Source organism: Monodon monoceros, unplaced genomic scaffold, assembly GCF_005190385.1.
Source record: "Monodon monoceros isolate NGI ecotype Baffin Bay Population unplaced genomic scaffold, NGI_Narwhal_1 Super_Scaffold_1, whole genome shotgun sequence".
In the NCBI taxonomy this organism is placed as follows: domain Eukaryota; kingdom Metazoa; phylum Chordata; class Mammalia; order Artiodactyla; family Monodontidae; genus Monodon; species Monodon monoceros.
The window spans coordinates 36443119-36458365 of NW_021703765.1; the positions used below are offsets into that span (position 1 = coordinate 36443119).

The window sequence follows — 15247 nt, forward strand, 5'->3', positions numbered from 1 at the left end:
TTCATTCTCTTGATAGTGTTCTTTGGCACAAAAATTTTTAATTTTCATGAAATCAAATTAATCTATTTTTTCTTTTGGTTGCTTGTGTTTTTGGTGTCAAATCTAAGAAACCACTGCCTAATCCAAGGTCCCGAAGATCTGTACCTATGTGTTCTCTGAAGAGCTTTATAGTTTTAGCTCTTATACTTAGGTCTTTGATTCACTTTGAGTTAATTTTTATATATGGTGTGAGGTATACAAATGAAGGCTCCAGCTTCATTTTTTTCACATGTGGATAGCCAGTTGTCCCAGCATCACTTGTTGAAAAGACTATTCCTTCCCTATTGAATTGTCACAGCACTCCTGTCAAAAATCAATTGTATCAACTATCTATCTATCTATCTATCTACCTACCTACCTACCTAACTATCTATCTATCCATCTCTAGCTATCTCCTTATATCAGTACCACACTGTTTTGATTACTGTACCTTTGTAGTAAGTTTTGAAGTGACGAAGTCTGAATCCTCCAACTTTGTTCTTCTTTTTGTTTTTGCGGTACGCGGGCCTCTCACTGTCGTGGCCTCTCCCGTTGCAGAGCACAGGCTCCGGATGCGCAGGCTCAGCGGCCATGGCTCACGGGCCCAGCTGCCCCGCGGCATGTGGGATCTTCCCGGACCGGGGCACGAACCCATGTCCCCTGCATCGGCAGGCGGACTCCCAACCACTGCGCCACCAGGGAAGACCTGTTCTTCTTTTTCAAGACTGTGTTAGCTATTGGGAACCCTTGCAATTCTTTATGAGTTTTAGGATCAGCTTTTCCATTTCTGCAAAAAAGTGTTGTTGGGATTTTGATAGGAATTGCACTGAATCTGTAGGCCAACTTGTGGAGTACTGCCATCTTAAGAATATTAAGTCTTCAAATCCATGACCGTGGGATGTCTTTCCATTTACGTCTTCTTTAATTTGTTGCAGCAATGTTTTGTACTGTTCAGCGTACAAGTCTTGCACTCAGTTAAATTTATTGCTAGGTATTTTATTGTTTTGATGCTGTTATAAATGGAATTGTTTCCCTGTTCTTTTTCATTAGTTCATTACGAGTGTATAGAAATACAATGGATTTTTGTGTTAAATTCTTTCCTGAAACTTTGCTAAATTCATTTATTAGCTCTAAAAGTTTTTGTGCAATTAGCTGTAGTAGTTTTTGGTTTTCTTTTGCATTCTCTAGGATTTTCTATATATAAAATCATGTCATCTGCTAATGCAGTTTAACTTCTTCCTTTCCAACTTGAATATGTTTTATTTCTTTTTCTTGCCTATTTTTTCTGTCTAGAACTTCCAGTAAAATGTTGAATAGAATTGGCAAAAGTGGGAATACTTAGCTTGTTCCTGATCTTCGAGGAAAAACTTGCAGTCTTTCACAATTAAAAATGACATTAGCTGTGGGTTTTTCATAGATGTCCTTCATCTTGTTGAAGAAGTCCCTGCTACTCCTATTTTATTATTGTTTCTATCATGGAGTGTTGAATTTTGTCAAATGTTTTTTCTGTGTTAAGATGATCATATTTTTTCTTTTTATTAATATGGTATATTGTATTGATTGATTTTCATATGTTGAAGTAGCTTTGAATTCCTGGGCTAAATCCTATTTGGTCATGATATATAATCCTTTTAATATGCTGCTGCATTCAGTTTGTTATCATTTTGTTGAGGATATTTTCATCTATATTCACAAGGGATTTTGGTCTGTAGTTTTCTTGTGATGTCTTTGGCTCTGGTATCAGACTAATGCTGGCCTCATTTTAATGATTGAGTAAGTGTTCCTTCCTCTTCTATTTTTTGGGAAGAGTTTGAAAACAATTTGTGTTAATTCTTCTTTAATATTTGGTAGAATTCACCAGTGAAGCCATCTGGTCCTGGGCTTGCCTTGTTGGGAGTTTTTTGATTACTGATTTAATCTCTTTACTTGTTACAGGTCTATTCAGATGTTCTACTTTTCTTGAGTCAGTTTTGGTAGTTTGTGTATTTTTAGGAATGTTTCCATTTCATCTAGGTTTGTTGCCTTTTGGTTGTCTACTGTTTGTCTCAACTGTTATTTTTTACCCCAGGCAGCAGTGCTCATTTGGCTTTCAGTGTTTTCAAAGAATGTCCTACGTGTAACTGCTTCTCTGTCCTGAAAAAGTCCAGAGGTAGGAAAAACAAAGGCAGTCTCCTTGTATCAGTCTTTTGGGAAATCCACAGACGGGTTGAAACAGACAAACACAACTCCTTGAGAATAAGGTCTGCTTCCTCTGGGACCAGGTACTCACACCTGGAACTTGGCTGCCATCTACAAGACTGCTGCCATGCTGTAGAAGGGGGCAGGGCAAGGATAAATTAAAACTTTATTAAGTTCTCCTATCATGTTTCAGTGGCCTTTTTTTCCAGTTAAGAATTTGCTTGGTTTCCATAAATCATTCACCATCTTTCAGAGCTCTGATAATGTTGGTTCTGACAGTATGTTCCAGGTTTTTCAGTGTTTCTGGCAAGGGACAAGCCCCTGGAAGTCCCTACTCTGCCATTTTTGCTGACATGCTCCTGACTCATTTATGACACTAGTATAACTCTGATACCAAAACCTGACAAGGTCATTACAAAAAAAAGGATATTACACACCAATATCTCCCAATCAGTGTAATTCATCAAATTAACAGAATAAGGAAGAAAACACATGATCATCTCAATAGGTGCAGAAAGAAAAGATTTGCTGAAATTTAACACTCATTATGACACAGGCTCTCAGCAAATGAGGAGGGAACTTTCTTAACCTGATAAAAGGCATTTACAAAAAGCCTACAGCTAAAATCATACTTAATGGTGAAAGACTGTCTGCCTTCCCTATGACAGTGGGAACAAGGCATGAAGTCCACTTTTACCATTTTATTCTACATTGTAACAGAAGTCCTAGAGAGTACAGTGAAATAAGAAGAAGAAATAAAAGGCATAAAAAGATTGGAAAAAGAGTAACTGTTATGGACTGAATTGTGGTGTCCCCCTCCACCCCCCCAGCAATTCATATGCAGAAGTCCTAACCCCCAGTACAGCTCAGAATGGGACTGTATTTGGAGACAGGGCCTTTAAAGAGGTAATTAAGGTCAAATTAAGTCATATGGGTGGCCCCTAATCCAACATAACTCTTTGTCCTTATAAGAAAAGGGAGACACACCAAGAATGCACATTCACAGCAAAAAGGGCATGTGAGGACACACTGAGAAGGCAGCCATCTGCAAACCAAGGAGAGAGGCCTCACGGGGAATGACTGGAAAGGAATGTGAGGAAGTTTTCATGCATAATGGAAATGTACTATTTCTTAATTACGTAGGTATATCCAATCGTCAAGGCTTATCAAGCTGTACTATTAGGTCCTGTGCAATTTTATTGTATATAAATTAAACCTCAATTAGAATAAAAGAAAACGAAAAAAACCCCACAGTTTTCTTGTCTCTCAAGCAGTGCTGTTTTTAAGACCCCACTCTACTGACTTTCTTTGACATTACCAATCAATCAGCATTAGGACTTTGAAGGGACCAGCACATACACTTCTTAAGCCACTAAATCATTGCAGGGACTGAGGTCAAAAGGTCTAATTTATTAGATCCTTGTTGTGGGAAAATGGGGCAAGGACACAAAAAGAAAAATTAATATTTATACAGTCAACCCTTGAACAACGTGAGGGTTAATGCGAGTGTAACTTAGAGTAGGCCCTCCGTATAGGCGGTTCCTCCACATCCGTGGATTCAATCAATCATGGACTGTTTAGAACTGCAGTATTTACTACTGAAAAAACTCCGCATGTCAGTGGACTCGGCAGTTCAACCCTGAGTTGTTCAAGGGTCAACTGTAATATATTAATTCATTAAACAAATACATTACGAGCACCTAGCGCATGTTAAGCAACATTCAAGGAAATGGGGAAACAAAAGTGAACATAAGGAGTGCTTATATTCTCATGGGAGAAGGCACAAAACATACATAATAAGCAAGTAAATTATATAGTATTTTGAGATACTTGTATTGCAGAGGATAGGAAATGTAGAGCCTCTGGTTCAAGTTACTATTCGATATATAGCAACTTCAACTCTGAATGTTAGTCTCTTGCGTTTGAAGTTTTTTTTTGAGTGGGCTGGGCAGGACGATTTAATCTACATGTTTAGGTTTATTCATAGCTCTGTACTATGCTTGTCTTCTGTGTTTTAATGATAAAGGTATCAATTTTTAACAAATCTTTTAGCTCAGACTACTGGGAACCAGAAGTAATATATTGTGGTATCCTTTCTAATGATTAAACATATAATGATAATGATAATGATAATAATAAAAGAAACATAAATAAATGTTCCTTAGAGGCAAGATGGAAATGGTTTCTGTACTTTAGATACTCCTACTTGCTTATTTCTTTAATCAGGACTGCAATATTAATCCAACATGGGCTACAAAGAACGCTCACATCATTGCAAGCACAGGCTCACGTAGAGGAACAACTAGGAGCTTCAGAGATTATTTCTCACTTCAGATCATTCCTTCATTTCCAGTAAAAGAAAAATGTGTTTGGGAGTCTCTCAGGGAGTCTCAACCAGTGACAGCTGCTGTATATTATATAACCTATAAAACCCCGAAAGACAAAATGAAGGGCATGGTCAATACCATCAGGTAAATCCAACTTACTCTAGGTTCAGCCTCTCTCATACCCTCTCAAAGTGTTAAGGGGAGTCAGAGATCAATGTCAGAGAAATAAACAGGAGGTAGCTCTAAATGTAGTATTGGGATTTTAGTATTGGGTTAGTATTTTCCTAATTAATTCTGGAACATGCGTGCTCAGTGGCCTCACAACCTCTGCCAGCCCATCAGCATAACAGGAAAAAATATTCTCCCAGATTCGAGGGCTCTTATAAAAGAGAGTCAGTGATTGTCCAGGAAGGGGAGGTTCTAGGCAAGCTAGGAGAGAATAAAAATACTGCTGTGTAGGGAGGAAAAAAGAAGAATGAAGATTGGGTATTTTTAGATTTATGCCTTTGGCTTAAAAGTTCTTGACTCAAGTTTGGATTTTCCTAAGTAATGTCTCCTTGTTCCACAGAGCTCAATAAAAGCAACTAAGACAGAACATTCCAAGCATCTATGACTGGAACACAATTTATATTTTAAGCATAATTCTGACAATACTGTACTGTACTGATATTTTTGCAATCACAAGGTTATTTCTTGAGACAAGAATCAGGTCTGTTTTTTTTTTTTTACATGTTTAGTATTAATAAAGTCGACAGAATGGTGAGGAGGATAGGAGAGGTAAAGGAGAAAGAGACTGATAATAAAGATTAATGGTCCTTCAGTAAATGTCCTATGTAGTACTTAATGATTAAAGGACAACAAAAGTAACAAAGGATATAAAACAGAATAATAATATATTTTAAAACTTAGACATACTAAAGAGAGGAAAGCAATTAAGGAGATGCTAAGCCAAGCAGTGTAACTTAGGTAATTGGTGTCAGGTCATTGACTCATGCTAAACAGGGTGTCCAATCCTGCTACAGCACACCTTGGAAAGTTGGTCTCCCACAAAAAATGCCAATGCAATAACTTTGCCCTGTACTGTGATCTGTGTATACCACCAGCTCTGCAATGGGCAGAATGGCTCAAAGGGGCAGTTTTAGCTCCTCAATGATCAGGTATACCATAATTTTGCTAATGGCTCCATATTAGAATAAAAGAAGAGAAAAATACAAGGTAGCATTTATTAGTAGAAGAAAAAGTTAATAGTTGCTGTGAATACCTTGAAACAAAACCCTTTTAAAAAGATGAAAAATTTTCCATTTTTTCACTATAATGCTACAACCCTCCCCACCCCCCAAAAAAAGAGAAGGAAAAAAAAAACTAATGAAAGAAAATAAAACCATGAATGAAAACTGTTCTTGAAAACTGCAGAATTATAACAGCTTTCTCTTGGTTAAATTGATTGGTATAGTAACATTATAAAATGACTATTAGGATTCATTGTGCACAACAGAAAGTGCTGAAATGTCAGCAGACTACACAGCAAAAAGTAATGGGTTCTGAATCCCTGTTAGTCAAAAATGATTTTGTTTCAAATTAGAAACTGATTTTTTTTTTTTGGACAAAAGCCCTTTCTAGACTTCTGGCTTCTTTAGCTGGGCCTGGGAGAGTTTAACCTCCACCATGGCCAGGGCTGGCCTGATGATACCTTTCTCAAAGTGCCTTTTCAATTGCAGTTTTCTAATGTTGCTGCGGTCTCAACCAATAACACAAGTTATTTGTCCCTTTGCTATCACGCTGTATTTTTCTCATTTTGCTATTTTATTTTAGTGCTGACACACAACACAAATTTATTGTCAAGTTAATAGAAGGCTATGTTGAGTCTTGCAGTGTAACTACCACACCAATTCTGACTGGTTCTCCACTCTCCAAAGTGCAATGACTAAGAACAGGGGGAGACAAAAGTAAGAGTTTCCCATCTCTGAAGGACTATTAATAGAGAAAGTAGAGAAGATTCCATCTCAGATACTAAGTCTCCTCAACTTCATTTTTGTTTCTGTTAGCAAAGTCCAGAAAGACAGAAGTTGTTCTAAGTTGTCCTAAAACAACAGAGGTCTGCAGAACTTTTGCCCTATGTCGAACGAAAATGTACCTTTGCTTTTGTTTCAAATTGTGGATAGTCTCCCTTCTGAAGCTTGGACTAATTATCATCTCTCAGTTACCTGGGAGAGGACCAAGCGATTTCTAGATTAATCATAATTAAACCAAACACATGACAAAGTCGGCAGCTGATGAGGAAAGGCGGAGAGTAGTATACCTGTAAGATCTCGTAAAGCACTGCTCAGTTCTCAAATAAATGTGAAAGTGGTTAGAGAGATTATGAAAAGTTGGTTGATTACCACTAGCAGTGGGCAGTGCTAGCTAGCCCAGTAAAATAAGAGGTAAACGAGGAAATCAGGGTTAATGGTTGTGAGCAGGAACAAAAGATGTCTGGGAAAGAGGCGTGAGCAGAAGGGGGCTCTGACACCTTTTGTGCCCTTTGTTTTCTGTACATCATTTCTGACTGATGAAGCTCAGACTTGTTCCATTCTGTCCCAGAGTCCCTCCTTTAATGATTCCAGGAGAGATTTAAGCCTAAAGTCACTCCAGAAACAACTGAGAAATGCAATTAAATTTGACTGCCTCATTCAACCTTTCACATAGTTATTTATAATTGATTTTTTAAAAAATATCTACGATATATAAAATAGGAAGGATTATTGGCACTTCAAAGACTGCTAGGCAATATAGGCTTAAGACGTATGAGATTCTGTTTTAGACGCAATGACCTCTCCTCCACCCTCCTTGTATTTCCAGTTAATCGAGGATTAACTGTAGTTATTAGAGTTTACTTTCCCAGCAAAGATTTATGTTCAGTTTCTTGTCCTCTTTATTCGCTTTAAGCATTATTTTATGTCTATGACCACATTTACTGCTTAATAATTCTTGCAGTTTGCTGTTTGCAAAAAGAGGGACACATTAGACAGTTTCTCATATGAGTGTTCTAAGAGAAATGTTGATACAATTCACTGATCTAGGTGACGTGCTACCTTTGGCCTTGCAGGCCCATGTCAGTCTGTAACACTAACTCTTGTTCAGGGTTATAGGAAATCATCTGGAGCTCATGGCTAGCAGCCATCAGCAACCACCTGCCCCCAAGAGCTTCCTATTTTGCTACTACAGATGCTGAGCTTACCTCTTTGGGGTTGATATGCATCTTTCTTTTGACCTGTCCACAGGGCATCATCTTCCATATGTGACTGAAACCCAACTGTCTTCTTCTCCCTTCTATTCTCTCCATTATTAGTGAAGTCTTGGTACTTTTTGCTGGATGATGATGTTCCAAGTGTCCAGCCATCACATTTTGACTTCAATAAACTGAAAAGAATAAACATTTATGAGCTGTAGACAGCACAGCAGGGGGTATAGATCACACAAAGGCATATACATTCAGTATGAATTGAAATGCAATTCATGGCAATAGAAACTTTCTTTTTCTTATCTTTTATTGATGTATAATTTAAATAATTTACTGAAGGTCTATTTTGTGTTCTGCCAAAACAATTTTGGAGAAGAAATGGTTTTTATCCTCAAAAAGTTTATATTTGGGGTTGGGGAAATGAGACTCAGACCCTAAAACTGCTAATAAAGCCATAGAGTATGACTAAGAGCCAGAGTATCTGTAAAAATAAAAAGTGTGCTAAAACAAGACTTGCATAACTAAAATGTTTCCGAGTACTAAAAATGAATAAGGGATGAAAATATCACCAGTTTGCTTCAAAATGTATTTGTGTTTCTCATTTTCAATTGTTATAGTATTTATTATGTACTCAGGGTATGTGAGGAATAGTGCTTGAGGGAGAATTGGTCTCTGTCCTCATATAATTTCATTATAAAGTCAACAAGGCAAATATGGAGTAAAAGAAATTTTAATGAAAATAAACACATGTGCATATGTTTTTCTCTCCAATGAACTATGTTCCCACCATTAGCACAATTCCTCTTATAACATTTTATTGTTTAGAGAGAAATGTTATGATGATGTGTATCCCTTACTATTCTACCAGCCCCTTCCTTCTAATTTAAGTTCACCATAGACTCATGATACTTTAGTTTTGTCTTCCGCATGACCATAAACAAGGTGAAAATTAAAATGAAGAAAAATAATTTGTTCAAAAAGTAACATTCTAAAAACTAGGATATTTAAACTCCCCAGCAGCAGAGGCAATCTCTAGACAAGAATAGGTTGATGGAATATTACTGGATCCATTATGAATGCTAGGTGGCCCTTGACCAGGATTGAAATCACATAAACCCATCAATGTCATTGGGCTTCTTTTGTGTGGATCAGAATTTTTAGTAATGTTTGCTCACATCATAATTTATTAATAAAAACCAATACATTAAATGGTTTTATGTTCAGAGTGGTGAAAATAAACAAACTATTAGCAGTATGGCTTTACAGGGGAATAAAGCAGTGTATTAAATTTATACACTTAAAATTTTTTTTACCAGAACCCAAGGGTCACTTTCCCTTGTGGACCTACCAGTGGATGCATATCTTAGCTAATGTAACTTCTACTCATGGGACAGGAAAATACAGAGAATAAAACTGTATTTACTGTTAACGAAAGATAAGTTTACCTCAACCCAGAAGTCCCAAACCCTGGCAAATCCAACAATGACATCTCTACTTGTTCTTACAGAAAAGTTAATGTGACCAAGACTACTGGGTTTCCCAAAATCATACATTCTCAGGTCAGCCAAGCTCCCAATACTAGCCAATGTTGATCACTCCCAATACTGAATAGTTCCTTCCATTTTACACAGAAGTTTGTCTGTACCTTTATTCCAAATCCCATCCTGGGAACCTGGGTTCTAATTTCCCTGAAATAAAGATGACTATATAAAAAAATTTCTTCTTTCATTTGCATTTATTTCCAACTTTACCCATCTACTATTCTTCTATTAACATCTCAGAAGGAAATCATACCTTTTACTCATACTCTTGATACCATTTTGGCCCCTTCCCTCTGTGACTACGGCCTGCCAATCATCTCCTTTTCTTATAACTTACAAACTCCTCCTCTCAAATGAATTCTCTCCTAGGATTACAAATAAGACCAGACTTTCCATTAAAAATTAAAACCTAAATCTAAATCCCAAAACTATCCCTTAAGTGGAAAAGTATAATAATACTCAGTGTCAGTGAGAGTGTTGGGACAGGAGGATTTTAGTATAGTACTAGGGAAACTGCAAAATGGGATAACCCTTCTGTCAGTGATTTGTCACTACAAAATAAAAGTGCACCTAACCTCCTACAATTTCACTTTTAAGAAGTTACCCTATAGAATTACATAAACAACAGTGGAATTAGAAAATTTTCTCACACTACATACAAAAATAAATTAAAAATGGATTGAAGACCTAAATGTAAGACTAGAAGCCATAAAACTCTTAGAAGAAAACATAGGCAGAACACTCTTTTGACATAAATCATAGCAATATTTGTTTTGGATCTGTTTCTTAAGGCAAAGGAAATAAAAGCAAGAATAAATGAATGGGACCAATTAAACTTAAAAGCTTTTGCACAGCAAAGGAAACCACTGAAAAAATGAAAAGACAACCCACTGAATGGGAGGAAATATTTGCAAATGACATGACTGATAAGGGGTTAACAGTCAAAATATATAAACAGCTCATACAACTTAACATCAAAAAACCCAAGCAACCCAATTTAAAAAAATGGGCAGAAGATCTGAATAGACAGTTTTCCAAAGAAGATATACAGATGGTCAACAGGCACATGAAAAGACATCGCTAATCATCAGAGGAATGCAAGTCAAAACTACGATGAGATATCACCTCATACCTGTCAGAATGGCTATCACCAAAAAGACAACAAACAACAAATGTCGGCAAGGATGTGAAGAAAAGGGAACCCTTGTATACTGCTGGTGGGAATGTAAATTGGTGCAGCCTCTATGAAAAACAATATAGAGACTCCTCAAAAAGCTAAAAATAGAACCAACATATGATCTAGCAATTTCACTCTTGGGTATACATCTGAAGAAAACGAAAACACTAATTTGAAAAGATGCATGCACCCCATTGGTCATAGCAGCATTATTTACAGTAGCCAAGCTATAGAAGCAACCCAAGTGTCCATCAACAGATGAATGGATAAAGAAGATGTGGTATATATATACAATGGAACACTACTCAGTCATAAAAAAAGAATGAAATTTTGCCATTTACAACAACATGGATGTACCTGGAGGGTATTATGCTCAGTGAAATAAGTCAGACAGGGAAAGACAAATGCTATATGCTATCACTTATATGTGGAACCTAAAAAATAAAACAAATGAATGACTATAACAAAATAGAAACAGATTCACAGATAGAGAGAACAACTAGTGGTTACCAGTGAGGAGAGGGAAGAGGAGAGGGGCAGGATAGGGGTATGGGATTAAGAGGTACAAATTACTATGTATAAAATAAGTAAGCTACAAGTATATATTGTACAGCACAGGGAATATAGTCTGTTTTATAATAACTATAAATGGAACATAATCTATAAAACTTCTGAATCACTGTCTCATACACCTGAAACTAATACAGTATTGTAAATAAACTATACCTTAATTTAAAAAAATAAATAGGGACTTCCCTGGTGGTGCAGTGGTTAAGAATCCACCTGCCAATGCAGGGGACATGGGTTTGAACCCTGCTCAGGGAAGATCCCACATGCCATGGAGCAACTAAGCCCATGCTCCACAACTACTGAGCCTGCACTCTAGAGCCCATGAGCCACAACTACTGAGCCCGCGTGCCACAACTACTGAAGCCCAGGTGCCTAGAGCCTGTGCTCCGCATTAAGAGAAGCAACCGCAATGAAAAGCCCATGCACTGCAACGAAGAGGATCCCCCACTTGCCACAACTAGAGAAAGCCGGTGCGGAGCAATGAAGACCCAATGCAGCCAAAATAAATAAATAAATACATTAAAAATAAATAAATAAAATCCTACTATCATCATTTATAAAATAAATAAATAAAATAAATGAAAACAGAGAAAAAAAGAATGAGGTAGTTCTCTATACTACTGTGAATAAACTTCATGACATACTATTAAGTAAAAAAAGGGCAATTTGCAATAATAGAATATATAATATGATCTCATTTTTGTAAAAACAAAAATATACAAAAAATATTTTTTAAGTTCTGGATGGATATATAACAAATCAGAAAAGTAGAACAGAGTTACTGAGGGAATGATTTTTATAATTTAATTTATATACTTCTGAATGTTTAAATTTCTTCCAATAGGCATGCACTTTCGTAATTATAAAACAAAAAATTTCACCATCTCCTTTATTTTACCATCTTCTCTCCTTCCCTTCTTTGCCAAACTTCTAGAAAACAATAATTTTAACAGATATGCCTACTAAAACTATTTTTTAAAGAACAAATCTAGTGGCATTTTCTCTTTCAACCATCTTGCTTGTTATAAGACTACTTCACAGCAACTGACTCCTTCCTTAAAACTTATTTCCCTTGGAGTTCATGACATATATCTAGATTGGTTTTCTAGTTTTAGGAGGCTGCTGCTCATATTCTTTTATTGGGAGCTCTTGTACTTCCCTTCCCCTAAATGCAGACATTCCTGATGATTCTGCCCTTGTCCTTCTTCTCTTCCTCCCTTAGCACTTTCTTAGTGATCCCTGTCACACCACTGTATCTTCAATTATGCTTTCTAAATAGATTCATCTAGCTCACAATGTTCTCCAAAACTGCTGACCTCTTCAAGTATCTGTTGAAAAGCTGTGAAGAGATGCCTTGTCCTACCTCCCAAAACCAACTCACGCTAAAGCAATGAATAATCTTTATCTTGAAACCTGTTCCTTTATCTGTTTCCATTCTCATTTAATGTATCACCATCCTCCCTGCTACTCAGATGAAAAACTTCAGCTGTCTCAAATTCTGCTTTCCTTATTCTTGCTCAATAAATTGCCAAATCAATCATTCATTTATATATTCCTTAGATATTTGTTGAGGACATACTCATATGTATGAAGGGGCTGGGGTGGGCAAATAGGGAAAAGAAATATTTACTGAGGACTTATGTGCTAGGTGCTAGGTATACAAACCAGCAAGACCTGGTTCCTGCTCTTCAAGTGATTTTAATGGCAGAGACAGACATGGAAACAGATTTTTTTTAATATGATACGATACAAGTTATGACTCAGGAATATGTGTGGTATTTAAGGGAGCACAAAGGCAGGGCATCTAACTGTATTTGAATAACTGAAGGGAAATTCCTGAAGCTTTCAAACTAAGTCTTGGTGGATAAGCAGGGGATAAGAAAGGATAGTAGGATGGAAGGCAGAAGAGAACAGTATTAGCAACTATACTAATTAGTAAAACTTCAGCATATATTTTGGGCAAGTTAAATCATTTGGTATACTGTGAACTGTTATAGCATTGAGTTTGGGGTATTGGGTGGGGAGAAGTGTGAGGTGAAGCAAGACAGATGGGCTGGGTCAGAACATAAAAGGTTTGGTTTTCCATGTCAAGGGGCTTGAACTTTATTTTGTCGGCAAAGTAAAGTCATTGAAGGGCTCTAAGGAGAAAAATGACATGATACAACTTGAATTTATGAAGCATTGCCCTGGCACAATTTAGAGAATGGACTGGATGAGTGGGAAGGCTGCTGAAATAGCTGTGATGAGAGATGATGACGGTCTAAATAGAGAAGCAGTGGTAGGAATGGGAAGGAGACAACTTTTAAAATACACTTAGGATTTAAAATTGGCAGAATTTGATACGTGTTTGAATGTAAAAAGTGAGGGACAGCAGTGAGTGAGAATGAGTGGCAGAATTTGGGTGGATAAGCAATATAGAGAAGGTGGTGGTGGGGGGATTAAATGTAGCTTGAGGTGCCTATGAAACATCTGGAAAGATATTTCAAGAGAGCAATTGGATCAATAACCCTGCAGTTTTTTGCTTGTTGGCTGACTGACTTGAGAAAGCATGTGCTTTACTTTCAATTTCATTGGTGAAGGAGGAGGTAAATTCATTCCTGTAGGTGAAAGAAATGGGTATTGAGAAAAGTGATGATTTAGAGAAGGTATTTAGGGAATTCAAGGTAAAAATGACCAAGAACAAAAACAAGACTGTCCTGCAACGTTTAGGGCTATAACAGAATTAGAAATCATAAATTTGTATCTGGGCTCAGGTGCACAGATGTAAAAGCAGAGAAAGCAGCCTGAGAGCTTGATCCAGGGTTAGGATTTTTTGTATAGGGTGCGGCAGACTAGAGGTCAAGTGAAATTTGTATGCTAATAAGGGAATAGTTTAGGTCAACCATTTGGTCCAGAATGTACATGGGGAAGAAAGTGAGACAAAGAAGGGCCTGAAAGACTGGCAAAAAAAGGGGAGAAATGAAGGATTTAGATGTCTCTTTAAGATAAAACAAAACAAGAAAAACCAACAAAAAACTTGGTATAGTCTATATGAGAAATGAGAACATGAACAGACCCAAGTGAAAGAGGTGAACTATAAAGGCGGTACCAGTCAGCGATTTCTGAGATGGAACCACAGCAGGGGAAAGCAAGCTCCAGACGTGGCCAGGGACAATACGGCTAAAGAAAACGAGTGAACCACGGAAGACAAATCTCTTTAGCTATGGCAACGGAGAGATCAACCACGTGAATACTGGAATCTCACAGAATGGGGTTAGGAGACGTGGGGGAGGAAGTGACTGAGTGGATGTCAAATTCCTAGTGAGATCACAATGGAAAACAAAGAAAAGGAAGGATGGACTGTAAGGCCAGATATCCTGAGATTCACATAAACAAGGAGGTTCACTAGAGAGTAAACTAGTTAAAAGTTTGAGATGTTGGAATGAGGAGAACAGGAAATGCTGGCACTGCTGTCTCTGTTGTTTGCCAAATGTGACAGAAAGAATGGCCTGGATAGTAGCATTCTCAGAAAAGATGCCAAATTTAGGCAGTGATTCACAGCCTGCTATACATTAAAATTATGTGGGAAAATTTTTAAAAGAGCGACGGGCTGTCCTACCCATTCTTAGAAATGGAATGAATCCATCTGGAGTGAGCTGCATTATGTGCCTCCCTCTCTCACCCTCTCTCGTCCTTTTTTTTTAAAGCTCCACAGGTAATCCCAATGTCCAGTCAGTGCTGAAAATCATAACTTATGGCCAAGAATGAAAATATTTTTTGTGTGTGAAAAGGTTGAGGATGAAAAGAGTTTATTTTCTATGAAATAGGTGTTTCGTAAGGCACCTTTAGGAAATCCTGAGGGCAGTAGGAAGGAAAGGGGTGTTAGGGAAGGAAAGGTAGACTTTTAAGACAATGAAAGTACAAGAGAGAAAAATCAATACAAATTACTCAAATTTTGGCATGAGTCACTTAACAAAAAATGAAGGGGAACACGTCCTCGATTTAGAAGACTATAAAATCTAGGATGGGGAAACATGTATTAAATCTTTCCTTCCTTTTTCTAGTGGCCAAATTTGGGTGCTAGCCATGCCATGTCTGAACGATTGCTATATCATCCGGTTTCTGGCTCAGTCATGGAATCAGCCATTTCTTCAAGGAGATCTAGTATCTTTTAGTTAAAAAGAGCTAACGGAATTGGATTATCACTGTTCCTAAGTTCTAATAGAGCAAGAGACTA

At 37.2% G+C, this 15247-nt stretch overlaps 1 protein-coding gene across 3 annotated transcripts in view; it reads right to left on the bottom strand.

Annotated features, from left to right (window-relative positions):
• Positions 1 to 15247, bottom strand: part of KIAA1328 (KIAA1328 ortholog) — a 368530-nt gene that overhangs the window by 67338 nt on the left and 285945 nt on the right. For all 3 annotated transcript variants that reach the window (XM_029224084.1, XM_029224098.1, XM_029224091.1), the window contains one exon: positions 7741 to 7922. In XM_029224084.1, coding sequence (XP_029079917.1) covers positions 7741 to 7922 — 182 coding nt within the window. The remainder of the gene's footprint in view (positions 1 to 7740; positions 7923 to 15247) is intronic.